This window comes from Eubalaena glacialis, chromosome 8, assembly GCF_028564815.1.
Source record: "Eubalaena glacialis isolate mEubGla1 chromosome 8, mEubGla1.1.hap2.+ XY, whole genome shotgun sequence".
In the NCBI taxonomy this organism is placed as follows: Eukaryota; Metazoa; Chordata; class Mammalia; order Artiodactyla; family Balaenidae; genus Eubalaena; species Eubalaena glacialis.
In genome coordinates, this window is record NC_083723.1 from 106051799 (window position 1) to 106079172 (window position 27374).

The 27374-nt window shown below is 46.2% G+C and overlaps 1 protein-coding gene across 1 annotated transcript in view; it reads right to left on the reverse strand.

The window, feature by feature from the left end:
- Positions 1–15804: 15804 nt before the first annotated feature.
- Positions 15805–27374, reverse strand: part of UBE2H (ubiquitin conjugating enzyme E2 H) — a 102570-nt gene continuing 91000 nt past the window's right edge. The window contains exons 6-7 of the mRNA XM_061198723.1: positions 24743–24871; positions 15805–20119 (exon numbers count right to left, since the gene is read on the reverse strand). Of these exons, the coding sequence (XP_061054706.1) occupies positions 19995–20119; positions 24743–24871 (254 nt within the window). The 3' untranslated portion in view covers positions 15805–19994. The remainder of the gene's footprint in view (positions 20120–24742; positions 24872–27374) is intronic.

Genomic DNA, 27374 nt, shown 5'->3' on the forward strand with positions numbered 1-27374 from the left:
TGGCGCAGTGGTTAAGAATCCGCCTGCCAGTGCAGGGGATACGGGTTCGAGCCCTGGTCCGGGAAGATCTTACATTCCGCAGGGCAACTAAGCCCGTGTGCCACAACTACTGAAGCGCTCGCACTCTAGAGCCTGTGCTTGGCAACAAGAGAAGCCACCACAATGAGAAGCCGGGGCACTGCAACAAAGAATAGCCTCTGCTCTCTGCAACTAGAGAAAGCCTGTGCGCAGCAACGAAGACCCAACACAGCCAGAAAGAAAGAAGAAAGAAAGAAAGAAAGAAAGAAAGAGAAAGAAAGAAAGAAATTTCTATTCAAATTTAAGACCCAAGTGTTTTAAATTAACCTTATTGATCTTCTGTGTTTGCTTTTAACCATGCCAAATCCATGTCAGTTTTCAAGGACACCAACATAACTGCTGACTTGTTTTATTGTACAGTTCATGCACAACGCAGCTCGGAGTAACAAAGCCAACCCCACCACCAACAGCATGATTGCTAAATTTAAGTGTTTTCAGTTCTTTTGTCTGTTGAGTATGTTCTGTGAGGAATATGCAGTTAAGTTACGTACTGTGTTTTAAAGTCGCTTGCTATAGTTTCTCTCTTTGTGGATATGACCTTTAACTAGACATAAGGGTTCCTTTGTTTTAGCCCGCTTCTGATTTTTAGGAATTTCTTTCTTTTTACATTTCATTTTTTAAAAAAATATTTATTTATTTATTATTTATTTACTTTGGCTGTGCCGGGTGTTAGCTGCAGCACGTGGGATCTTCATTGTGTCCTGTGGGATCTTTAGTTGCGGCATGTGGACTTCTTAGTTGCGGCATGCATGCGGTTTCTAGTTCCCCAACCAGGGATCGAACCTGGGCCCCCTGCATTGGGAGAGAGAAGTCCCACCCACTGGACCACCAGGGAAGTCCCTTAGGTTTCATTTTTAAATGGCATTTTAACTAATTTTTTTAAAGAGGGAATACATTCACGTAGTCAAAACCTGAGACAACATAAAAAGATATACAATGAAAAATCTTCCAGCCTCTCTTTTTCATATTCCCCTTTCCATCCACTTTTATTAGTATCTTGAGTATCCTTTCAGAATTTGTTAAAATGCAGGCAAATATGAATATAGATTACATTCATTATTACATAACTGTGGTTTATCTATACATTGTTCAGCACAGTATCATTTCATAAAATTAGAAGTCATCTTCATTCTTTTTTACAGCTGCATAGAATTCATTTTACGAATGTAGCAAAAGTTATTTAACCAGTTCACTACTGATTGACATTTTAGTTGTTTCATATATTTTGCTATTACAAACGGTTTACATTTAATTTTGTTTTATAATTTTGTAAAATATTTACACAGTTCCATAGCCAAATCTACAAAAAAAAAGATCAATTAAATCTGGTGCTCATCCCCATTCCCTCTACCCTATAACCGCTCTGCCCCTGTAAGTAAACATTTAAAATTTTTGTATGGGTTTTTCTTCCATTTTTTTAAAAAATAGAAGCATATGTATACATGCCTTCAAATTTCCCTTTCTTAGATAAATGAAGCATACAATACATACTTTTCTCTATCTTGATTTAAATTTTTTCAAAAGTGTGAAATAATTACAAACTTACAGAAAAGTTTTCAGTATAGTAAAAGGAACATTTTTTTTTTCCATTTAAGAATAAGTTGCCAACATGATACCCCATCACCTCCGAATACTTTTATATTTTCTATTAAAAAAAATTCTTCTACGTAGCCACAATACAAACATTAAAATCGAGAAATTATCATTGATCTTCACCAAATCCTCGAACCCCACTCAGTTTTATCGGTTGTCCCGATAGTGTCCTTTATAACGAAAGGCTCCAGCTCACAATCCTGCATAATATATACTTGTCACGTCTCTTCAGTCTCCTTCGGGCTGAAGCAGTTCCTTGGTCTTTCCTTAACTTTCATGACCTCGGCAATTATGAAAATTCCACACCCATTATTTTGTAGAATGGCTCTCAGTTGGGGTTTGCTGACGATGACTCCTCATGATTGGATCCCTCAGGTTATGGGTCTTCTGCGTAAAAAGCAATGCTGCATCCGTCTTGTTGCATCAGGAGGTACAATTTCATTTGCCCCCGTTACTGATGATGTTCACTTTGAATAAGATGGTGTCTGCGGGGCTTCCCCACTGTGAACCTACTCTCGTCCCCTTTGTAATTAATACGTATTTTGTGGGGACATGCTTTGAGCCTATGTAAGTACCCTGTCTCTCAACAAACTTTCAATTTGCATGTGTCTATCAGTATAGACTCATGGATTCAGATTTTATTCAATGGATTATGATTTTTACTGTCACTATTTTGATGCTAATTGTCTTAGATTTGGCCTGTGGGAGCCCTTTCAAGGGGACTCCTGTGTGCTTTTGACACATCTCTATATTTCTTTGAGCACTTCCTTGGTTTTTGGCGCAAGATATCTCAGACTCATATGTATATTTCTTGCCCGTGTACTAAAATCAACCATGGCTCCAAGGAGTTCTGGTTCCTTTTAGTGGAAAATGGTATTTAGAACCAATCTGGGCACTGGGGGTGGACACTGCCATCATAGGAGCATCATAGGTGCATCAAAGGTGCATGAAAGGTGCAAAATAACCTTTGCTATTCACTACTGTCGCTGATCCCACGCCCTCTTAGTGGGTAGAGCTAGGAAGTATGTTTACATTTATATTTACTTCTGGATCTATAGATGTAAATACATATTTACCTGGAACTATATTTCCATATTTATGTATACATGACAAAACACCACAAGTTTTCCAACTCCATAGTTTCTCCTTGTTTTCCCTCTCTCAATATTTGTAACTTCCTCTCCAACAGTGAGAAATCTGGCTCCTGTTGATCTCTTAAAATATTGACTTATTTGATTAATCCCTATATATAACCAACCTCGAATCACAGCCACTTCTCCCCCACAGCTCCCCTCAGTGGAACACAAGCTCTCTCACCTCTCTTGGGGTCTGATACCCTATTCTAGTCCAGCCTCCCATGGGGGTACCCTCCTACTCCATTTGGCCTCTGACACTCCGTGATGGGTGGGCCTCCCATGGAGATGCCCTTCTCGTCCTATTTGGGCTTTGACACCCTGCAGGGGGTGGCAGGACCGGCTGCATGGATGTCTGCCTTACACCCGAGCCCACGCCCTCCTGCACCAATGCCCTCCTTACCTGGCTCAGGGTCCCACCTGCACCACAGCATGCATGTCTACCTTGTTCAGCCCACTTCATGGTTTTTGGAATGAATTGTTCAGAAAGGGAAGGGAAGGGAAAAGAAGGACGAAAAAGTGTTCCACCTTAAACATTTTAAAAAAATTTATTTAATATATCTTCCATATCTATATCTTTCTATGGATGTAGATATATTTTTCATTCCTCTTTTTTTTTTAACAGTTGCAATATGCAAATATATCATGGTTTATTCAGTTGCTCCTTTGTGGTGGCCATTTGAATTGTTTCCATTGTTTTGCTATTACAAATGGTTAGTTGTCAGGTATGTTTCTGAAGCACCTGGGAACAATCGACTTTGGTATTTTAGAGGTTCTGTACCCTCAGCCCTGTTCTGTATAAGCCACCAGGTGCTCCTTTTAGAACATGCCCCGGATTTCGGAGAAATCCCCCTCACCAGCCTGTCCAGCGCCAAGGATAGATGCTTGAGCCAGTCATTGGACCACAGAGTGGACCTCAGGGAGGCCAAGAGCATTTGACGAGGTTTTGAGCCCAATTGGGGCTCTCCATGTTGAAGGTGACCAAGGATCCGATCAGAGCCTCTGTTTCAGGAAGCATGAATTCCTTTGGCATACACGGAGGAAGGTCACAAGTGCTCTGGCTGTATCCAAATGGCCCTGGGATTTGTTCCATCAGAGGAGTCTCAGGACCCAGGGTGCAGCTGAGGAGACATCCTCCCATCAGCTGGTCTCCCTGCCACGAACTCCAAAGGCAAACTTGAAGAACCCTGTGCATGTAATTCTCATAGGATATATATATATTTTAAATTAATTAATTAATTAATTTTTGGCTGTGTTGGGTCTTCGTTGCTGTGCGCGGGCTTTCTCTAGTTGCAGCGAGCAGGGGCTACTCTTCATTGCGGTGCGCGGGCTTCTCATTGCGGTGGCTTCTCTTGTTGCGGAGTATGGGCTCTAGGCGCACGGGCTTCAGTAGTTGCAGCATGCAGGCTCAGTAGTTGCAGCACGCGGGCCTTAGAGCGCACAGCCTTCAGTAGTTGTGGCACGTGGGCTTAGTTGCTCCACGGCATGTGGGATCTTCCCGGACCAGGGCTCGAACCCGTGTCCCCTGAATTGGTAGGCGGACTCTTAACCACTGTGCCACCAGGGAAGTCTCTCGTAGGATATTAAATAAGGCTTTTTTCTCAATTATGCTATTTATTTACTCAACACTTTTTTGCATATAGAACGCAAAGGTACATTTCCTCTTACTCTTGTTATCACAAATGTCAAATTATGAATTAAAAATGCTTTATGGTAGGTGCTCTTGCAAAGTGAATGAGTGAGTGAGTGTGTGTGTGTGTGTGTGTGTGTGTGAATGTCTCATATTTGTGTGTGGGCCAGAACCAAATGAATGATTTTATGAATGAGATTCTAATCAGGATGATGCAGGGCAGCTTCAGGAGATGAGAGGCTCACCTGAGAAGGAAGGAGACATTATTTGGAGGGGAAGGAACTGGCTACGAATTCTGAACACACAGGTTCTCCTGCTCACAGACGTGGATGGGGAACTGTCAGAGGGCGAGCAGAGAGGCTGGCGTTGATGTTCCAGAAAAGTGAGAAGAGGGATGTGCTTGATGACTGCCCTGCCAGCCAGGCACAAATTATTCATGGGGAGGTGTAGAGTCCGGTGGAAAGAACTCTGGGCTGGCGATAAGGAGGCTGGTGTGTGACTTTGGATGAGTTCTGTTTGGCCTTAAGCAAGTCACTTAAACTCTGCGTTGAAGCACCTGTGGCTGCTCAGGTCCCCCAGGGCAGGAATCCACCCTCTGTATCTCACAGGACCGAGTAGGTTACTAGGTACAAAATGTCAATGTCTAAAATCCTTTCTGCAACAAGGCAGGGTATAAACAGACAGACAGGGACTTCCCTGGTGGTCCAGCGGTTGGGACTCCGCGCTCCCAATGCAGGGGGCCCAGATTCGATCCCTGGTCAGGGAACTAGATCCCGCATGCCGCAACTAAGACCCGGTGCAGCCAAATAAATAAATAAATAGTTAAAACAAAACAAAACCAAAAAAACCAGAAAGACAGACAGACCAATAAAACCCAAGGCATCGGGGTCCAGGGTGGACAGTGAGGCCCCGCCCAGGAAAGCCATGTACCCAAGGATCCCAGGGGCATCTTGATCCTGGCTCTAGGGGGAGAGAGCTGCCTGGTGCGTGTCTGGGGGGAGCTGCGTGGAACAGAGTGGCCTGCGGGGTGCCGGGCACCCCAGGAAGAGTCAGGATCGTCCAGGGTGGAGGCCCTGGCAGGAATACAGGTCATTCCCCTTGCAAAAATGAAATTCACATCTCAGGTGGTATCAGTACAGAGAAGACAGCTGGGCACAGAAGTGTCCGGGGAGGCTGTGAGGACAGGTGATCACGTCACATGACAGCTCTACACAGGGATTCCACCTGACTCCTTTCTGCTGGTCTGGGCTCTCAGAACATGGCGGCTGGCTCTTTCCACAGACCAGCCTGCATTTCCCCAGGGCTGTCTCTGGGGCCAGAGCTGGGTGAACATGGGCCCCTGAACTTCCACCCACATGCACCCCGGGCCCAGCTGGGGAGCCTGAGATGGCCTCTTGGCCACCACCAGCACATGCATTAGTAATATCCACTGATCCTGCTGGCCCTGCGCCCTGTTTCCAGAGTGGGGCAGTAACCGGAGCCCAGGTGCCCCCTGCTTTCCAGACTCCACCCTATGGTGGGACCATCAGATACCTCTTCTTTTCCTGGTCCTCGATCTCTGCATCAAAATGAAAAGCAAAGAATTTATTTCTCCTCCGACATCCTGAGCATTCCTTATTCACATTGTCACTTCTTTCAGAGGTTTCCCCAAGATGGAAGTGTTAGGAGGTGACCTGGGAGGCCTCTTAGGGCACCTTGGCTGAGGTGCAAGGCCTTCCTGGGCTGGGCCTCAGTTTCCTCACCTGGAGTGCTCACGTCTGTTCTGAGGCTGGGATTCCGGGGTTCTGGGACTTGGTCCCTGCCCTAATGGGGGTTGCAGTGGATGGTGGGGGACACGGCAGGGCCGCAGTCAGACCACAGCAGGCTAACTGTGTGTGCCAAAGAGCAGCAGAGGCCCAGCTGCGGGAGCTCCTCAGAGGGCATCCTAGACCAAGTAGGTCTGGAGGATGGTAAGAGTCAAGGAGAATGGCGGGGTGCAGGAGGCACTGCTCACACCCCAACCATCCTCTGGCGCAGGAGGGAGGGAGGAGGCTTTGGGAAACTTCTCTCACCCTGGGCCTGCAGGAAGCTCCTCTTCCCTTCCCAGGGGCGGAGGTTTGGGCCCTGCCTCTCCCCCTGCACCACTCTTCACTCCCACAGCTGCTCTGGGATGTCCCCAAGGGACTCCAGCTCTGCGCTGGGGCCTGTGACCTGTCTCTGGCAGCTGTCCTTGGGTGGGAAGGTCCTGGCCACCCCAAAATGCCTCTCTTAGGAGTCCTGTAATTCTCCCTGTGAGAGATAAGGCATTGTTACCTGAACACATATCACACTGGCGAGAAAAACACCTCCAGGAATGAGGCCTTCGGGGAGGGGATGGATAGGCCTGTGCAGGAAGGGAAACTTTGGGGGGAGGGGATATAACCTAGGTGGGCAAGTGGGGGTCTGGGGCAGCCCAAAGGCACTGAGAAAGTGCAGACAAGAGGGAAGCAGGAGGGCGGGGCCAGCCCAGGCTCCTTGGGTGACCAGCTGTGTGACCTTAGAGAAACCATGACCCTCGAGGGCAGCCAGCCCACTTCCTGCTCACCCACCCATGGCCCTGAGTGTATCTTAAGACTGGCTCTGAACAGAGCTACCTTTACCTGTGGAGGCTGACATCTGGGTCCACAATGGGTGTAGGCCGGGACAGAGACACGGGTCTCGGGGCAGGATGACCAGAGTGGTCTTCTCTGGCTGAAGCTTTCACAAGAGCCCAGAGTTTCAACTGACTGCCCAACACCAGGCTCTGGGGGTCAGGACCAGAGGCCTCGCCCCAGTGCCCACCTTGCCTAGTGGCTGCAGCTGCCCAGCATCACCACCCTCGGCCTGGGGATCCTGGTGGTAGAACTGGGTTCTGGAGAGATAAGCAGACAGATGGTGGGAGCTGAGACCCTGGACCAGGGTGAGGACGTGACCCACCCTCCGAGCTTGGTTCTCGTTGGCCCATCCAGGGCACCAGGCCCCTGGGCAGGAGGGAGGGTATCAGAGAGAGGGAGCGTGCCCCAGCCCAGCCAGGCTCAGAGGCCCGGTAGCAAGTGAGGGGTGGGCTCTCTCCCTGGAGGCTCAGGGTCCCCCTGTCCCCAGCTTCCCAGGCAGGCAGCAGAGCAGCCTGAGTTTCTAGCGCCTGCCACGGCCCTGCTAGTGCAGTCACAGCTGAGAGGCAACCGTTGAATAATTCAGCAGCGCTGGGTATCTTGATTCCCTGTGGAAGGCCAACTGCTGGGCCCACAGGCCTCCACCTGGGCAGCGAAGCAGATTCCGGGCCTCCCCAGAGCTTCTTCACACCCGGGAGGGTCTCACTGGCTCTCTCACCAGGTCCAAAACTGCTCCTCCACCCTGCTTTCCCCACAGCTGTGACCCTGCCAGAGCCATCTTTGTCATTTCCCTCTCCTCCATCCCATGTCACCAAGTCTTTCCAATTCCATCTCAGAAACCCCTTTTTATGAGATCCATCTTCCTGGCCTCCACCCTCGTGCAGACCAACACCATCCTGGACCCCCGACAGACCCTGGCTGGGGTCCCCGCCTGCAGAATAGCACCATTTGCCCTGTGCACAATTGCTCACATCTCCCCAGCTTCCAGCGCATTCACGGTTCCCGCATCTCAGGAGCAAGTCCTGCTTCCTACCCTGGATCCACAGCTCCGCCTGCCTCTCTGGCCCTGCCTGCACCTCCACCCCTGCGCCTTTCACTCCCCCTACCCGCCACTGCAGGATCTGGGAACAACGTCTGTGTGGTCCCCTTCAGGCTGTTCCAGGCTCTCAGCATTAATTTAGGCCTCTTCCTCAGCCTGGGATATCGCCTCCATCCTCCACCTCCCCAGCTGCCACTCAGCTCGGAAGATGCAGCTCAGGTCTCCTCCTCCAAGGAGCCTTCCCTGAGCACCATGGCCCCATGCCGCGCTGCCTGTGTCTCCATCACAGCCCTTTCCGCAGAGTTTATAACTGTCCAGTCCCGTGTCTGTCTTTTCCACCAGGGTATGGAATATAAATATCTACCTTTCCTTAGGTGTTTATCAGGTATTCTACCCTTTCTTTCTTTCTTTTTCTTTTACATTTTTCATTTACATCCCTTTTTTTGGTTAAGATACACATAACATAAAATATACCATTTTAACTGGTTTGTTCTGTTTTAACTGAAGTGTACTATTCAGTAGTATTAAGCACATTCACAATGTCGTGCAACCATCACCGCTATCCATTTCCAGATCTCATGCTCCTCTCGTCAGATGGGACTCCTCTCCTTATCAAGTCAGGTCAAGGCCCAGTTCATCCCCGCATCCTCCTCCATGCAGCCCTCCTGCACACCTTGGCCTCACCCTTCTTGCTGAAGGAACACACATGGAACAACCTGCCACCTATTTATCTCCTACCTTGGAGTGACTACGTGGAATGTGGGTGTCATTGCATTGGCACTGTCTGCTCAAATAAATTACAAACTGTTTGGGACGAGGGCCTAGGTCTCATATGCCTTCAGTTACACCCCCTTCCTCCCTGACCCATAATGCAAATCTGGGCACACAGAAGGATCCAGTTAGTACCAGGCAATGGAAGTGTCTAGCTGGTATCATGGCCTGGAGGGACATCAGATCATAGGACATTTGCACTGTCTCTGCCAGGTAGGAATTGAACTAAGCTGTTAGAACTGGCAGAGACTGCCAGTGTGTCCCCGGAGCTACTCCTTACTAATAGAACTCCAGCGTTTTAGGACCCAAATTTTTAAAATATAAATCACAGTACTTTTACTTAATAGCAGAACTTTAAAAAACTTCTATTATGAAACATTTATTATCTACTCAAAAGTAGAGAGGATGGTATAATGAACTCCCGTGTACCCAGCACTCAGCTTCAGCAATTGTTAATACATGGCTAATCCTGTTTCATCTATTACATCCCCACCCACCACTGGGTTATTCTGAAACAAATCCAAACATCATATTATTTCATCCATAAATTCAATATGTATTTTTAAAATACATACATACATTTTTAAAAATGTATTTTTGAACATATATATACACACACAATATAAAACAATACCTTTCTCACCTATAAAAAACAAGAATAATTTCTTAATATCATCACATACCACTAATTGTTCAAATTTCCCCAATTGTCTCATAATTTTTTAAAGAACTGACTGTTCCAACAGATTCCCAAAACACGAGGTCCACATATTGCATTAGTAGAACCCCAGTTTTATTCAAGGGGGCAATGTGCCCAGCTGAAGAAGTACATTTCCCCCACTTCCCTGTGCCTCAGTTTGGCCAAGGAGGTATAAGTGGAAGCGTGGAAGAGGCTTCCAAGAAGACTCCTTAAAAGGAGTTGTCAGGTGGGAGATAAAGACCTTTTATTCTTCCCTCCTTCCTTCTTCTTATTGCCTAGAACTTGGAATATGATTTCTGAAGCTCTAGCAGCTCTCCTGGACTGTGAGGTGACATGTGGAAAGTGGAAGCCAAAGCTAGGATGACAGAGAGTAGGAACCTAATTTCCCACTCCACTGTTATTTCTGGTCTATACTATTGAGTAATTTAATATTAGGTTCAGTTGTAATAAATAGAAAACAAAACAAACATTTTAAAGCAGTGGCTTAAATATGATAGAAATTATTTTTCTCTCTCATATAATGTAAGTGTTGAGATAAGCAGTCCAAGGCTAATATAGTGGTTCCACAAGGTCATAGAGTATTAGATATCTATGGCTGTGTAACTACACCCCAAACTTAGAGGCTTAAAACTACAAACACTGCTTCTCTGTTTCAGTTTCTGAGGGTTGGGAATCTGGGATTCGTGAGGCCTGGGCTGCAGTCATTCCTAGCTTGACTGGGTCTGGAGGAGCCACTAGTTTAGGGCTTCAATTCCCAGTCACGTGAGTCTCTCCAAAGGGCAGCTCAAAACCGATCGGCTGACTCCCCGCCCTAGAGCGAGAGGGCCAAGACAGAAAGAAGGAGCAAGACAGAGGGTGCTCAAGGTGGAGGCTGTGGTCTTCCACTGGGTCTCAGAAGCAATACCCACTAGGCCTCTCTTATCCTTCCTGCCCCTTTCTCCTGCCCTTGTGCTCCAGGCCCCCCATTGCTCCTGCCCTGCTGCCCTGCCCCACCTGCCCCTGAAGCCTGTGCCATTGTCCCTCCTTGCCCAACCCTCTCACTTCTGCAGAACACTTTGGGCCCCTGTCCACTACTGTCTCTCTCTCTCCTTTTCTGTATTTTTGTTTTGTGCCTCTGATGCCTGACTTGGCCCCAAGCCACCATTCAATCTCCTTTCCCTCCATACCTCCAGGCCAGCTAGAACCCTGAGACCGCCCACCCCCTTCATCATCCCCCCAGATCCACTCCCGCCTCCTTGCGCATCCCTGGCCACTCCCTTACCTGGGCTGCCCTGCGCCTTTCTCTCTTTATACAACCCCTTCCCATCCAGCCAGGCCGTGATCAAACCCCTTCTTCCAGGAAGCCCCCTCCTTGTGGTTTGTGGTTCTTTCGAGAACTTTATTCCTCCCTGCCCAAAAGGTCAGTTGGGGAGGCCAGGTCAGGCGGGGTAAGTTGCCTCTCCCCTTCCGGGAGTAACAGAGGGTTTGTAGAGTGGCGGGCACAGTGGTAGTACGCACATCAACTTTGGTGCCTATGTGCTGATTTCCCTTTCTGCTCTGGGGGCTCTTTCCCTAGAGGGATCACGTTGAAGAGGTCTACATCCCTCGCCTCCGGGTCCCCACCCACTAGCACAGGGTCCTGGCTTCTGCCAGGACTTTTCTATCTTCAGCACATGAAGCAGAGAGGAGGGATGGTTAGATTCAGGTCGGGTGGCCGGGCAGTCTGCTGGGGTGGACTTGTTCTGGCCGGGTTGCTCCCGAGGCCGGTCTCCGAAGTTCCTCAGCTCCTTTCATTTTCCAAGTCTGGTCTTAAAGCCTTCCAGGAATTCTGGGGCCCCACCTTGACCTTCCAGCAAGCCGCTGCTTACTTAAGCACTCTCATCTGTCGCTGGCCACCAGGAGCCATGGCCAAAGGGGCAGTCAGGCTGGGAGGCTCTGGATCCTACTGAGATGGGCAAGGAAGGTCAAGGCCAGGGGAAGGGGGGGCGGGGGGCGGCCTCTGCGGCACTAATGGGGGACCCCGGGTGGGGCCCATGTCTCAGGCTTGTGTTTGAGTGACGTCGTTGCTTTTCTTTCTGGCAACTGCAGGGCACCTCGGCAGGTCCAAGTGAGGTCTCCCGCGCGCGAGACGCCCGGAGGCCTCCGGGTCCCACCCGGGCCGGCTGGGCGGGCGCAGGGGCTGAAGGGCGGGGCCTCCCGGGAGCCAGGGCCGCAGCGCGAGGCCCGCGCGCCCCCTGGTGGCAGAGGAGGGGGGGACGCGCTAAGATGGCCGGGGCTGGGCCGCGCCCCTCCACGCCCACCCCGGGCCCTTCGCCCCAGCCGGCTCGAGGAAGAGTCCCCAGACTCGTGGAGGAGCCACTTCCGTCCCCACAGGGGACACCTGCGAGCCCTCGGAGGGACTGTAGCGTGAGATCGCGGGCTCTAGCCAGCAGCGCGCGGCGGGGCGCACGGTCGGGGGCACCCTCGCGTCCTGGAGCCGGGGGGCTGCAGCGGCCCCCGGGCCGGGGGGCTGCAGCGGCCGGACCCAGAGGGTGCTCTCCCTACCAACCCCGGTCCCGATTCGCCCGCGGCCTGCGGGCTCTGCACGACCCCAGAACATTCTCTGCGGAGGGTGAGGTTATGGGTTCTGCGCCAAATCCCCCATAAAAGTCGCTTTTGTGGTTTATTTGCGTGTCCTAAAACTTCCTGCTCTACCTGGAGGCTTCCAGGGCTGCACCGTCCAGTAGGTGGCCACGACGAGCCACTTGTGGCTCTTGAGCCGTACCAGGTGGTGACTGAGGGACTGAATTTTTCATCTTATTATAATTAACTTAAATTTTAAAACAAGCAGTGTACATTTTTCTGTAACCCAACTTTGTTTTGGTAGGACTACGTGTTACTTTTAACGTTGAAAATGTAAGCGTCCAAATTGAGATGTGCTGTGTAAAATACACACTGGATTTCAAAGAGTTAGTACAAAATTGAGAATGCAAAATATCTCATTCAATTTAAAATAGTAATTACACACTGAAATAATATTTTGGATGGATTGAGTTAAACATTAATTTTACTTTGTTTTAAAAGAAACGTGGCTATTAGAAAGTTTTAAATTATTTATGTAGATGGCATTCTATTTTTATATTTCTGCTCTAGGGTTCAGTCTGAGTTTTATTTTCTGACTCCACTGCAGGGCCCAGAGGGTGGGGTCACTGCTATCAGTGGAAATGGGGATGTGTGTAGGGAAAGGCCCTGACCCTCAAGGACCAAGCCCACAGGGCCTCTGGGCAGGTCAGCCAGGCTCACCCGGTCAACCAGGAGGCATCTCGTAGGAGCCCCAGGTGGCAGGATGAGGCTCACACAGACACAGGTGCCCACAGCCCCAGTCGAGCATGGAAAGAACACTCATCTGTGGCCTGAAGATGTGGGTCCAGCATTGGCTGTGCCACGAACTCTGTGTGCCCAGGTCTCTTGGCACCTCACAAGGAGTTAATGTGAAGGGGCCAAGTCCTGGTCCACTTCCAGAGGGGCTCCCAGGGCCAGTGTGAGGATCACAACGGGAAGGCCTCTCCGGCCACCGCTGATGCTGGCTGTCTGCGGAGGAGGGCACTGTGGAAGACTTTCACAAGTTTCTGGAATGCTGATTTGTTACCAGCACATAATTTTTTGAAATCTGTAGAAGAGCATCTTTTAAACGCTTTGTTCCACACTTTTACATGCACGTTAGTAGACTGTGGCAGGCACCTGATCCACTGTTTATAGAGCTGGAGAGAACAGAACTTAGGCTGAAGCTTCTCAAAGGGAGCTGCTAGCTCTGCGCTGGCTGACTTAGGTGGTAGGAGCCAAGGGAAGGGGAGCTGAGAGAGACCTGAAGGCCAAACCCCACCGGCTGTCCAGCAGCCCCTTCCCAGGTTAATTGTCAATGATGGGGCAGCCAGAAGGGCCAAGTTTGTCTTTCAGGGAGCTCAAGTCTGTTCCTGCCATATAGACATACATGCGTCTACCCCACCCCCCCAACACACACACACAAAGTGAGAGGGAAACGCCCCTGTGTCTTTTACCTTCAAACATTAAATCCCTAGTAAGGGTAACTGCAGTTCTAAGAAGTTCTGGGTGCACAAACCCTACCATGTGAGGCACTGGAGAGCAGGGTTGGCCCGAGGTAGATTGTCCCAGGCTCACTCGGGCATCTGAGTCCCTGAGAAGCCTGTGGGCTCCTCATAAGCAAGGCTGCTCAGTCTGTCAGGTGGCTCCCGGGCCTCTGCAGGTCTAAGGATTGTGGGAGCCAGACAAATCCTCTTTGCCCTGGTTCTAGGTAGGGAGCAGAAAACACCAGGGCCCAGTGTCACAGAAATTTATTCCCTGGGGTAGAGAGCAGCCTTCGGAGATTAAGAAGAGCTTAAAGTAAGTAAAAGTTCTGGGGCTCTGAGCCCATAACTTTCTGTTCCAGGACAATATGTTTCAGAAACCCTGCATCCCCCTTCTCAGGAAAGGGGCAGTGCCTCAGGCAGGCAGTGGAGAGCCGCCTGCCACTTGGGAAGCAGCTGGACTGAGGCTGAGAGGTAAGAGTGATGCTGGGAGAAATTACTGGTGGGGGAGGGACCCAAGCCCCACTGGATGCACTGAAATTCCTCATGGTTTTTTTTTTTTTTTTTTTAATAAATAAATTTATTTATTTATTTTTGGCTTTGTTGGGTGTTTGTTGCTGCGCGCGGGCTTTCTCTAGTTGCGGCGAGCAGGGGCTACTCTTCGTTGCGGTGCTGCGGGCTTCTCATTGCGGTGGCTCCTCTTGTTGCAGAGCACGGACTCTAGGTGCGTGGGCTTCAGTAGTTGTGGTGCTCAGGCTCAGTAGTTGTGGCGCACGGGCTTAGTTGTTCCACGGCATGTGGGATCTTCCCGGAACAGGGCTCGAATCCGTGTCCTCTGCATTGGCAGGTGGATTCCCAACCACTGCGCCACCAGGGAAGTCCCACTGATGGGGATTTTAAAAGCAGCTGCCTGCGTGAGATCAATAGGATGACTGTTCACATGTCCCATAGATCTAATTCTTTCAGCTGGAAAATGGGTGCTCTAAATTCCCAAAGCTCTTTGGGTCCTAAAACTCTAACCTCTGGTCTTGAAACCTTGGTGTTTTTCAGGTTGATATAATATCCTCTCAGGATACTGAGTCCTATGATATGGTTTCATTTCAGAGCCTGGATGGGGTTCTGAGTCACAAAGTGTCAGTCAGAACCTACTAGTTTAGGGACCACATGTTAGAGATGAACCTGAGGCCCATAGAGCTCAAGGCCACACAGCTGGTTAACAGAAGAGATGGCACCAGGACTCAGCGCTGGTTCCGTTCTTTGGTCCACTGTGACCTTGGCTGAGGAGCTAGTGAAGACCAACAGCAAAGCCTTCTGTTGACTGTTTCGTTTCTGAGCACTGGAGGCAGCCAGGGGAGCTTGAGATGTCTGTTGGCAGGGTTCCTGGGTGGCCTTACCCTCCTCCTCTGGTGGATACAAAGCTGTGCCTACAGTCAACTACATCGGGATGCAGTGAGGAAAAAAAGGAGTGTGGGGGAAATGAATAAGGAGAAGAAAACAGTGGAAGAGAGTTGGGGGAATGAGGGCATGTGACCAAAGGACAACTTTTCCCTTTGTCTAAAGGGTCTTCTAACTAAATCCAGCAAAAGTAAATAGACTAATGAGGCAACATCGCCACCTGGTGGCCGATGAGGACATATGCTTTTAGAAAGGAATTGAAATGTTGGGCTGATCCAGTGATCAGCTTCAGGTGCAACACCCACGGCTTTCCCCTTCCTTGTTGAGGCAGATCAGCCCCAGCAGGAAGCTGTACTGTCTGTGAATTCCAGACCAAGTGGGTACCCTTTGCTCAGCATTAGTTAACAGGGTCTAGAGGTTTGGGCTGAACAGCAACACAGGAGCCATACCTGTTGATCCACATGGGGGTAGGCGGGGTCCTCCAGGCTACAGGACTTCACAGAACAGATGGCTTTTCAAGGCTCTGGTAGAGAAGCCTCAGAGCCAGCCCTGTTTATAGCCAGCAGTCACCTGCCACTCCAGGTATAGGGGTAGGGCTCTTGTAGGCAGGGCCTCTCAGTTACTACTGCCTACATATGACACTCCCTTCCCAAACTAACCCAGTCACCTGCCTCGTAAGAGATTCTCAGTTTAAAAAAAAAAAAGCAAGCCATCGTCTGCTGCTCAGAGGAGCCGGATGAATAGGGAGGGTGTTTTAAAATATCGGGCTTAGTAATCATGGGGGCTGTTATCTTATTGATCAAGGTCCAGCCATTTGCCAAGGTATATACACATTTTATTTAAAAAAGTTTACAGTTTTCATTATACACAACTATTAAGAGGTTATAGTCAGAGGAGGCATTTGTCCTGTTGACAGAAGTGCCCACTAGATCATCACAATGCAAGGAAAAAGGTGGAAGGGAGGAGAGGGGGCAAGGAAAAAATAAGTGATAAAAAGCTTAGATTTCAATTAAGGGCTGGTAAGTCCCTTTTATCTCTTCAAGTATCACACAATATGTACCAAATACAATCAGTAAATAATGGCCATTTCTTCCCAAGCCCACGGCCAAGATGAATATTTGCTGAATTAAGAGTCCTGGCCCTTCCTCAGGTGAGTGGAGAAACTGCATACCTGAGGGTTTACTCTCCCTTCCCCCCAAGGGGCCTCCACTCCATTCAGTCCCTAATGGAATCACCAAGGTGTTCAGTGGCCAGAGAAAATATGAACATGGATTCAGAAGTCCAAAGAAATGCAGGTCTTTGAGGCCAATCAGAAATGATTTGATTTCAGTCAACAAGGCTGTGAACCCAGTCAGGAAGTTGGTGAGATGAATAAAACTCTAACTTTTGTTAATGGCTTTCACTTTTCTAATTGAGTCCCTAGAACACAGAAGGGTCACATGCCATTTAAAGTCAAACACTAGTTCCCAGAAAGTTGGTATCTAACAACTTCACCATGGGGACTAGCAGAGGATCTGTCTTTCATGATTCTCAGCCATCCCAATAGGAGGCCTAATAAAAACCAAATGTCAGGCCAAGGCCAACTAGGGCTTCAGGGAGCCTCGTGAGGGAAAAAATTCCTTCGAGGGGAGACACTCTTCTGGAGCTTAGATCAGCCAGTTGGCAATTAGAACAGCTTTTGGAGTGGAAGAAAAACGTTAGGTACTGGAGAGATATATGGCAACTTCTGATAATTATCTCACTAGTATAAAACGCTGGTTGAAACTGCACAGTAACCTCAAGGAGCGCGATGCGATTGAAGACAAAAGAGCAAAAATGCCAGTGTCTAGGTTGGCTACCTTAAAACGCAACCCACGAGGCCCCAGTGCTGGGGCGGCTGGAGGGTAGCGGATTGCATGCTGCTGTGGTGCAGCCATCTTGCTTTCTGGTGTTTGGCGAGAGCTGGAGCTCAGTCATTTGAACAGGGGCAAAGAATGGCTTGCGCTGGTAAACCACAAGGCAGGATTTCAAAAATGATGGGTACTAAAGAGAAGGGAAGGGAAGGGAAGGGAAACTGCCAGAAGCAGCTCTGACCTACCACCACCACCTTTAAAAGCAATAATGTGCACCCTTTCTGAGGGGCTCTGAATGCTTCTCTGAGTGTTATGATGGGACAACGTGGAAAAGCTTTTGGTGTCATACCACCCCCTGCTCCAGACTCACTCTACCATCTATTACTGGGGGCCCAGAGTCCTCAGAATCACAGCCAGGCCCTCTTCCAGCTTCCTCTCCTACTCCTACCTCTCCCAGGCACAGGGAAGGGACAAAAAGTTAGTGTAAGAAGGGATTCTGTTCAACATATCAAAAGTCAATTTCCCAGTGGAGAGGAAAAGCTCCACACAGAGCCAAAAACATGCATGGGATCAAGGTTAGTGCCCAAAAAGGACAGATTTGCACAGAATGAGAGGGTACAGTGTGATCTGGGCAGCAATTTCCAGGAGCTTCCAGTGCTAGCAGAGAAGCCTAGTTACACCTTTATCACACAGACTTGGATGGGCGCACACACACGTGCATACACACTGTAGCCATACTCAGATCTGCTTCTTAACCCCTGCAACCTCCAACAAATCTTCATTTGGAAATTCTGCACCACCAGATTCCTAGTGCTGGAGTTCTCGATCACAGGCAAGCTGATGTCTTTTTGTTAGAGAAACATGGATTCAGTCAGGGAACAGAGCTGTGGCACTGCTCACATACCTTCCCTAAACTTGGTTCTACTAGTTTTTTGTTTTGTTTTGTTTTTTGACAAGATTAAAAGCAATTATTATCTGGACATTATTTTTTTTGAAAGGTAATTAGAACACTATTGTTTATACAATATTGAAAAAATACAGTTTTTTATTGTTTGAACTCAAATCACCACCCAGCACTTTAAGCCTACCCTAAGTCGCACCTACAAATAACGGTTATAGCACAAGCAAACTGCTAATTCAGCAGGTAAGCAAGTTAGACAGTGCCAGCAGAGACCCTCCCTCCCCCAAAGCAATGAGAAGACAACGTGCTAGATAAGAGTTAAAGTACTCCATTACATGTTAAATAGTTAATACTACCCTTCCAACAAGCCACAAATGCTAGATAGATAACTCAGTACGGTTAACTAACCACAGCCCTACATAACTGCACTTTTAATTTTTTTTTTTTTTAAAAAGAAAACTTTTTGCTTCATGCCCGTAATTAACATAAAATAAGTAAATTCTTTGTTTTTTATTTAGGAAAATAATCATGCTAAAAGCAAGTTGTACTTTATATAGATTTTCAAAGAAAAGATTGATTGTGCTTTTTGAATAAAAAAGATAGGGTATCTTCAATCTCATTGACTCAAATCTTGTGGAATATAGCACTTATAAACTAAAAACACACAGAGAGAAGGATTAAATTATCCCAGTAGGACATTCAAAAATCATCTCGAGAAGATTTCAGGATTGGCTAATTTTGCTATTGTCCTACTGGTTGTGTCAACCACCACCCACCCCCCCCCCCCAACTACTGTCTGAAGTTCTCCAAATTCAGCAGGCAACACTCAGATCTGAAAGAAACTCTGCCAGCAACCTGGACATATGGTTAGCTGAGTAAACATTTGATTAGCAGGCATTTAAACTGATTTCCTCTTAACATATACAGGAGAGAAAATTCTCTTCCTTCAAAACCTGTTCTACATCATATTTCTGAACCCTTTCCTCCTATTCAGTCTCACTCTGAAAAAAAAAAAAAAGCTGTGTTTGCTTTTCCCATGTAGAGTCACTTTGGGTACAAGAACCTTTATTTGTTCCAATTATTACTCATTTTAAATTTAGAATGTGAGTTGGGTCTAAAATACCTATTTCCCACTCCCACGAGCAGACGATGACCCGGCTGCTGCCAAGAGCAGCAGCAGAAGGGAAAACAGAATCAAAACCTGAACGAGAGGACCCAGGAGTCACAGCCACCAAGAGGGTCTTCTTCCCAACTCTAACGGTCCACTGAGTGGCTGTCCAAGGAGGAGGCCATCTCTTGGTAGGTGAAGATTAAATCTGCAACCTAAGCACAATGCACACACACCAAAAAGAAAAAAAAAAACCCAAACCCCACAACCATTCTCAAATATAAAGCTCTGAGTCCAGGGTAGTGGTCTCACAGTGGCCAACAATAGGATGAGGATGTGACTCTGCACGTGTTGGATGAGAGGAAACATCTTCGCAGTCACTTTTCTCCTCCTGTCCTGTCCTCTCAGAAAAGGTCTGGATTACAAATTCTACCCCCAAGAAAAAGAATCAGATTCAGAAAACATTTCCAAAAGGTTCTCCAAAGCAAAACACTTGTGGCTGCAGGGCCTGGTAGCGAGAAGGGCAGGAATCTACACATAAAAATGTACTTAAAATCCAAGTCAAAAAAATTGTTTTAAGTTTCAATACTCCAATTAGCTCCCTGTTTTATACTGTTACTCCACAGAAATGGGGCCACCTAGGATGCACAGGAAGAAGCAGCTCTGATTCTGACATGGCTGGCTCTAAATGCTCCCAAGCAGGCCTTTTCCTCCCCAATTTTTTCCTTTCCAGTTTGAAAAAGCACTATTCTATCTTCACATCCAAGAGCTGGTTGGTTTGGTTTGTTTCTTTGGAACCATCAATAGAAGAAGCAACTTTTTCCTGTTATTTTTACTCATGTCTATCTATCAGAGCGGCTGTTTCTTTTGACAGTTCAGTAGCACACAGGCTGACTTGGCTAAATGGACTTATGAATGCATGCATTCGGACCGCATATTGCTACCAAAATGGAATGTGGGAATATGCTATGCACCTCAGGTTGAGAAATGACCAAGAAATCAAGATCTAAAGGGTGATATATAATATATATATATCAATGCTATTATTCATAAAAACCTTGTTTAGTAATAAAAAAAATTGCTTTGTTTAAATATGAATATTATAGTCTGCTTCTCATGGTTAGGAAATAATAGTCTTTCTGAAAAGCAGGTGCTTTTTCTACTACAACTCCATATCCTGGGCCTCATCTTCCGAAAAGTCAGACATAGAACTCTCCGATGAACTGTCTCCGGTGCCCTCTTCCTGCTCCTTCAGTGCCTCCTCTGTCGCATATTTCTGGATGTACTCTGCACAGGGGGTTGGGATAAAGAAAACACAAGGATAGTGAGCAGGCAGGCATGTGCTTCAGCGACCCCAAAGCTGGCAAGTCCCAGGGAGGTTCAAGCTTTCCCTATTCGGTATGGGCAGTAGGGAACAGACAATGACAAAGATGACAGTTATTATAGTCACTAAATCTAAGGGGAAAATTGTACAGGGAGGTGCCTTTGGAGTTTATGCATTTCGCCCCCTTAGTAAGAGAGGCAAATCTGAACACTTGATTTGCAGGGGAACAGATACACTGCACTGCCATGCTAGATCTTCTTTGGGCCATCACCTCCCACGTGGATGTGTACAAGACAGCCGACCACCCTGGGCCTCGCCTGCAAGGCTCAGAAAGGTCGGCAGACGTCCAGGACGGTGTCTGGGGTTAACCAGGCCCCAGTTTTCCAGCCAGGGCGCTCTCACTCTTTCCTTGTTGCCTACTGATATGGCTGCACTCCTCCAAACTTGATGGACTGGGGAAATGTAAACCTCACATTTTCTTGTACTTTCTATGTTAATAAAACTATTCACCCCCCATATAGAACAGGACTAGTTATGATTCCATAGTAATTTATAAGGAAATCCCCCATCATTTTTAGATGTGCAGTTATGTAATTACAGTCAGCCCAAATCTATTATTTTAGAAATAGATCTTAGTCTAAACAGATCCTGCCTGTCAGGTTTTTGAAGCAGCTGGTGAAGACAGTCTCTCAATCTGCTCAGGAATGAGCTGCTCCCTGGGGACACAGCTAGCCTGAGTGACTTTACCACCTATTAATTTAATTACCTGAAGATTTATGATGCTATAGCCTAGGCTGTATCTGCTAGCTGAAAAAAATGCTAAGAACTGCTGAATACACAATTAAACGTTTTCCTAAAACTCTAGGTGCAGATGGTTTTTCAAGTAAGTAGCCTACACACAGTATGAAAAGACAGGACAGAGTCCTATCCAGAAAAACACATCCTCACGTCCGTATGCTTTGTTTTTCCTCCTATGGAGTTGCAGGGACTAGAAGAGAAGGTATATGGGCCAAGTCTGAATGATGCAGTGCAGGGCCAGCTAAGATTATTTTCTATATTTTCAAAGGGCTGTTAAAAAGGAAGAAAGAAAGAAAGAATGAGTATGTGACAGAGACCTTATGTGGCCAAATCTGGGCCTTTACAGAAAAAGTTTGCAGGCTTCTGACTTACACCCCTACAGATTCATTAGAGCAAAATTTTATGCTGAGATAATGAGATTTCAAAAGCCCCTGGCTAGGTAGGAACTTGCATTCATTTTTTTGAGAGTGAGAGAAATGTTTACTAAAGTCTTAGAAATTGTATTTTTACTCTCTAATGGGTCGGCTACTTTGTTTCTTCCTTTGTAGAAAGAAGTTGCTGCACTTTGACACTGCTCTTGGACACTGTAAGTTGACACTATCAGCCTTCTTCAGTATATTCAAGGAGACCAATGTGTATTAAGTGCTTACTGGGGCAATGCCTCTCAGGAGATAGAAAAATGAAGAGCAAGGTCACTAATGAGCAGGAAACACAGACAAAGATAAAAGCAGTTAGGGGGTGAAGTGCCATCAATGGGAAGCAGGAGGAAGGGACTGAGAGCCAGGAAGGCAGTATCTGCACTGACCCTTGAAGCAGCTCTGGCAGCTGCAGCATAGGAGATGCCACTCCAGGGGGAAGGCACAGACAGCCTCGCCAAAGCACAGGGTAGAAGGAAGTGGCTGGGATGTTAAAACACATTAAGAGAGAACTACGTTTGTTTCCTTTCTTTTAAAAAATCTGAAGCAAGTAAGGCAAAACGTACAGGTTTTGCTATAGTTGGATAGTGGGTACGTGGTTAAGTCACTCTGTTTTTCTGTATGGTTGAAAACTCTCCCTGAAGAACTAAGGAAGCAGATACAGTTGGGTATCTGAAATTCATCCAATTTGTGTGTTACATATTGATACATTTAGAGGAGTAAAGGCAAAGATGTAGATCACACACAGTGACAGAGAGCCCTGAATAGCAGGCTAAGATGCCACTCAGGGAAGGTTTTTGAGAAGTGACATATCTTTAGACAGCTCCAATGGTGTCCCATCCTACAGACAGTCTAATATTTACAAGATAAAATAGCACCAACTAAATATGAATCATGTTCACGGTAAGAAAGGTTACATACACTGACCTCTGATGTCAGGCGTGGAAACTGTCTACCTGGAGGGGATTATCTAAAGCGGTAAGGGGTGAATTAGCTCCCTAACGGGTGGGGGATGGAGAGAGGGGCCGAAGGACCCAAATCTTATGAGAATGATCACGTTTAGGAATGGAACGAGAAAAGTTTTCAGAAAGGTAAGGGGTAAAATACCAAAGCTGCAGAGAGGAAAATGGGTCATGAGAAAAGTCCAAATGATTAAGAAGAGAGGAGGACTTCCCTGGTGGTGCAGTAGTTAAGAATCCTCCTGCCAATGCAGAGGACATGGGTTAGAGCCCTGGTCCGGGAAGACCCCACATGCCGCGGAGCAACTAGGCCCGTGCGCCACAACTACTGGGCCCGCACGCCTAGAGCCCGTGCTCCGCAACAAGAGAAGCCCCTGCTCGCCGCAACTAGAGAAAGCCTGCATGCAGCAGTGAAGACCCAATGCAGCCACACAAAAAAAAAAAAAGAGGAGAGAGGAGGGGAAACAAACAGCAGGACTCCTAAAGCAGTCCACAGGAACAGATAAAGGCTTCTGACATGGGGATACCTTTGACTATGGGGGTGGTGGGTAACCAGGAGGAGAAGGAAGACCAACAGTGCTAGGAGGAAGGGGATAAATGGAGAACAAGATCATGTTGGTGGGGGGACTGGGTCCAAGAAATAAGATCTCTTATTTCCTGTAGGAAGAAACAAAGAAAAGATTGGGGGGGGGGCATATATATACAGGTAGGAAGCTGGGGTGAGCTCAGGTCTGATAGTCATGATCTTCTCAGATTACTAAGGAAGTGATAGCCAACACTAATGTTTCAGAAATCTAGAGCCCCCTAAGCTAGAGCTTGCTGTTCAAAGATAAAAACGTAGGTTAGGTTCCTTTTGTAACTGGGACTATAACAGATATGTACTAAAACAGGAATAGTGTTAAATAGAGGCATAATGAATACAAGAACTATAGAAATATGCTCTGCACAGAGATATCTGTGGGTTGCAGACACTGTTAAGTGATTCTTATGTCAAAGTAAGACAGTCTCATAATAGAATTTTATCTGGTTAAAAATGAAATACATGTTTTCTTGAATTATGTTTCTTTGGCTATGTCAGTATTCTGGTTACATAAATTAGATATTAATTTGCAAAGCACCTGAGACCTAAGTAAGTTAATTAGAGTAGATTTATTTTTACTTTATCTCAACAAAAAGTACCAAACAATACCCTAAGAGACCAGGGGAGAATGAGAAGACGAAGAAAAGGAAAAACTACTGTTCAACAAATAGGCCCAGATGCTCCCATCCTGTCTCATACTTTCATATTTAAGAGTGAAGACCTATGCATTCTGGGCGCTCATAAATTATTTCTACTGCCATCTCCTGCAAATGTACTCAGAGGGGCTGTACACTTTGCAGAAGCTCATGTTCTGAGCTGCTATGCAGATGAACGAGTCAAGCTAAAAACTGGGTAAATACCAATGCCTGCCATTTGTTAAGAAGAGTAGGCCTATTTTCATGGACTTTGAATTCCTCTCCTATCTGGTGGAACTTTATGTATCTAGACTTTTCACTATGAAAGTTCTCAAACATACACAGAGATAAAAGGACAACGTGGTGAATGCTGGTAACCCTGTGTGTAGCTTTAGCTGTTCTTTCACAACCACATTTTCATTTTAATGAAATTCGTGTCCCATTAGCCTGTAAACTGAGAATGGGAAAACAGGATCCTAAATCTTAAAGGATGAGCTAACGAGTGCTACTACTATTTGCACATTTCTAAACTTTAATAGCACATTTTAAGTTTTAATAGAAAAATCCATAGCACCAGGGCACTGGGGCCAGGTATCTGCAATAGAAATGTGCCTTAGATGTAAACTTCCCAAAATGTAAGCAAATCAGTATGGGACCAAGAAAAGAAGCCAGTTGGGTAATTTTTATTCAACAGGTAAAATGATATAATAAAACAAAGTCTAAAGATGAATTTGGTAATTATTTCCCAACTCCCAAAGTTAATTGCTGTCCTGAAGGGCCAGGATGATTCCATTTATAAATCAATGTGAGACTATGCCTTTCAATTAATACTTTACTCTCAAGTCCAATTTTCTAAGACAAGAGGAAGCAGATGAAAGCAAAGGTTCTTTCATATAGGGGGTCACAGGGATTTCTGGCAGTGTTATGTCTACTACCACCCAACTAATAAGTCTCACACTTCCTCATCTTTCCTTTTTTGCTCTCTCTCTCTTCTTTTCTTCTTTCTTGCTGAAACCTCCAGCTTTCTAAACGTGTCTCTGACCCTTGAACCTACAGAGGCTAGTGAGCTCTGCTCCAGCCCACAGCTGTCTCTTTTTAGCCCTGAGAAAAATTACGAGTAACTAAGAAGGGCTTTTAATGATCAAAACCTAACAGACTTTTAAGTTCTTCTGTCTTCAGGCTAAGCTATTTGCCTTACCTTTAATTTTCTGCTTGTATTCTTCTGGTCGATGGAGGTACATGGCTGCAGCGTCACCATTGAGAGGATCTATGGGGTTGGGATAGGCCAACAACTGGGGCAGGAAGGACTCAAATATATTGGTAAGATCTGAAAAACAAGCAAGAAATATATCATGCACGGAACAAGCACGTTCACCTAAAATTCACTTGAATTCAGTAGTCAACATATTTAACTACACTGATATTTTTTCATAAAACAGTGGTCCATTACATGTGACTTATATTATATATTCCTTTCAATACCAATTTTTAAATTTAATTTTAATTTGAAGAACCAGGTAAAGGTACACTTGATATTCTCTTTGAAAGGCAACTGTCCCAATTCGGATTCACTCCACTCTGTAAACTGAGATTTTAGAAATACTACATGGTTTATTAAAACTTGTACCCCAATACTGTACAGCACTCTACATTCTTACAAAGCGAGCAGTTAATTTCTTAACATCGCCATTTTCTACAGCTTTGAAAATCCCCACTCTGAAAGTATTCAAGCACCAGATCTTAAAAGAACTGAATACAATTATATAGGCCTTGACAATTAATTCAATTCTCCTAGCTTCTAATGGAGGTAAATATAACCAGTTTTTCAATTATTCTAGGTAATAAGGGTAGGAACCTATATGAACCACTTAAAATCATAAACAATCATAAGACAGATAAGCACCAATTTACTGCTTTTATTAATAATCATTTTAATAAACATTAACACCTCCCTTCTTTTTTTTTTTTTTTTAAGCAAATCACTTGGCTTTTCCTTTTTTTTTTTTTAATTTAATTTATTTTATTTTATTTATTTTATTTTTGGCTGTGTTGTGTCTTCGTTGCTGCACGCAGGCTTTTCTCTGGCGAGCAGGGGCTACTCTTCATTGTGGTGCACAGGCTTCTCATTGTGGTGGCTTCTCTTGTTGCAGAGCACGGGCTCTAGGCGCGCGGGCTTCAGTAGTTGCAGCTCGCGGGCTCCAGAGCACAGGCTCAGCAGTTGTGGCGCACGGGCTTCGTTGCTCCGCGGCATGTGGGATCTTCCCAGACCAGGGCTCGAACCCGTGTCTCCTGCATTGGTGGCCGGATTCTTAACCACTGCGCCACCAGGGAAGCCCAACACCTCCCTTCTTACTAGATTCAGCACAAGGTGCTGGGTGTACATCTACATACACAGCAAAAACAACACAAACCCTGCAGTTACCTAGTGTTTTATAAAGGAAGTAGGGCTTGAAAACCTGTAAAATAAACCACACATCCACATAACTTCAGAGATGCTCTAACTTCCACTCTATTTGCTGCTCAGTTAGCAGACAGTGAACTGTGGAACCTTAGCGCTTCCATCTCTCTGCCCACTCTAGTTACTCATCATGTTTTATAAAAAACATTTCTGTTTCAAGAGGGAATGCTAAAGTATAGTAGCATAGAAACTACTCTTCAATTTATTCTGCTTTTTTAATGGATTTTGTTTTAGAGTGAGCACTCTCATGCAGTGTTGTAAGTGAATGTTTGTCAAGCCATGTCACTTTAGATTAATGATTCTCAGCCAGGGGTGATGTTGCTCCCCAGCGGCCACTTGGCAATATGTAGAGAAATTTTTGGTTGTCACAACCGGGTGGGGGAAGGTGTAGGGGGGCCACTAGCATCTAGTGGACAGAGGCCAGGGATGCTGCTAAACATCCTACAATACAATGCACAGGATAGCCCTTCACAACAAATAATTATCTGGGACCAAAATGTCAATAGTGCTGAGGTTGAGAAACCCTGGTCTAGATAAAAGGGGTCAGCAAACTTTTTCGTAAAGGGCCAGAGTAAATACTAATTTAGGCTTGGTGGGCCACATTTGGTCTGTCACAGCTACTCAACACTCAGCCCTGCCACTAGCACAAAAGCAGCCATAGATAATAGATAAACAAATGGGTGTGGCTGTGTTCCAATAAAACTATATACAAAATCAGGCAGCCAACGTTTGCTGACCTCTGCTCTAGAAAATCCTACGAGAAGCAGATCACCCTTGTCACTATAAGGTTAAAAAACTGAGCAGTCAAAAAAAACCTAGAGCTGCACTATTCAATAGAACTTTCTGCAATGATGATAATGATCTGTATCTGCTACCAATATGGTAGCCATGTGGCTACATGTGGCTACTGAGCACGTGAAATATAGCTGGTTTGACTGTGAGGACTGAATCTTTCATCTTTAATTCTAATTAATTTAAATTTAAATAACTACATGTGACTAGCAGATCCCATATTGGACCACTCAGGTCTACAGAGTGATATATGGACTGTGCTGGCTGTACTTCATGACAGCCAGCACAGTCCTACTCTCATGCACCAGATACTGACACAGAGCAGGTTTACCTTCAACCCCAAGTTAGGGACTTGCTATTACTGATAAGGCTAACTTTCCAAAGAACCACAATAAATTCCCACGTACCAGGAAACAAATGCAGAGATCCTTAATTAAAAAAGCAAAACAAAAATGATCTTCCAACATAACCCCAACCATCTGTAGCAGGATTTTCACTGCTGTTTTACATATATATATTTTAAAGGAAGCAGCATATTTAACAAACCAATAACTATTCATGGTACAAAATCATTGAAACT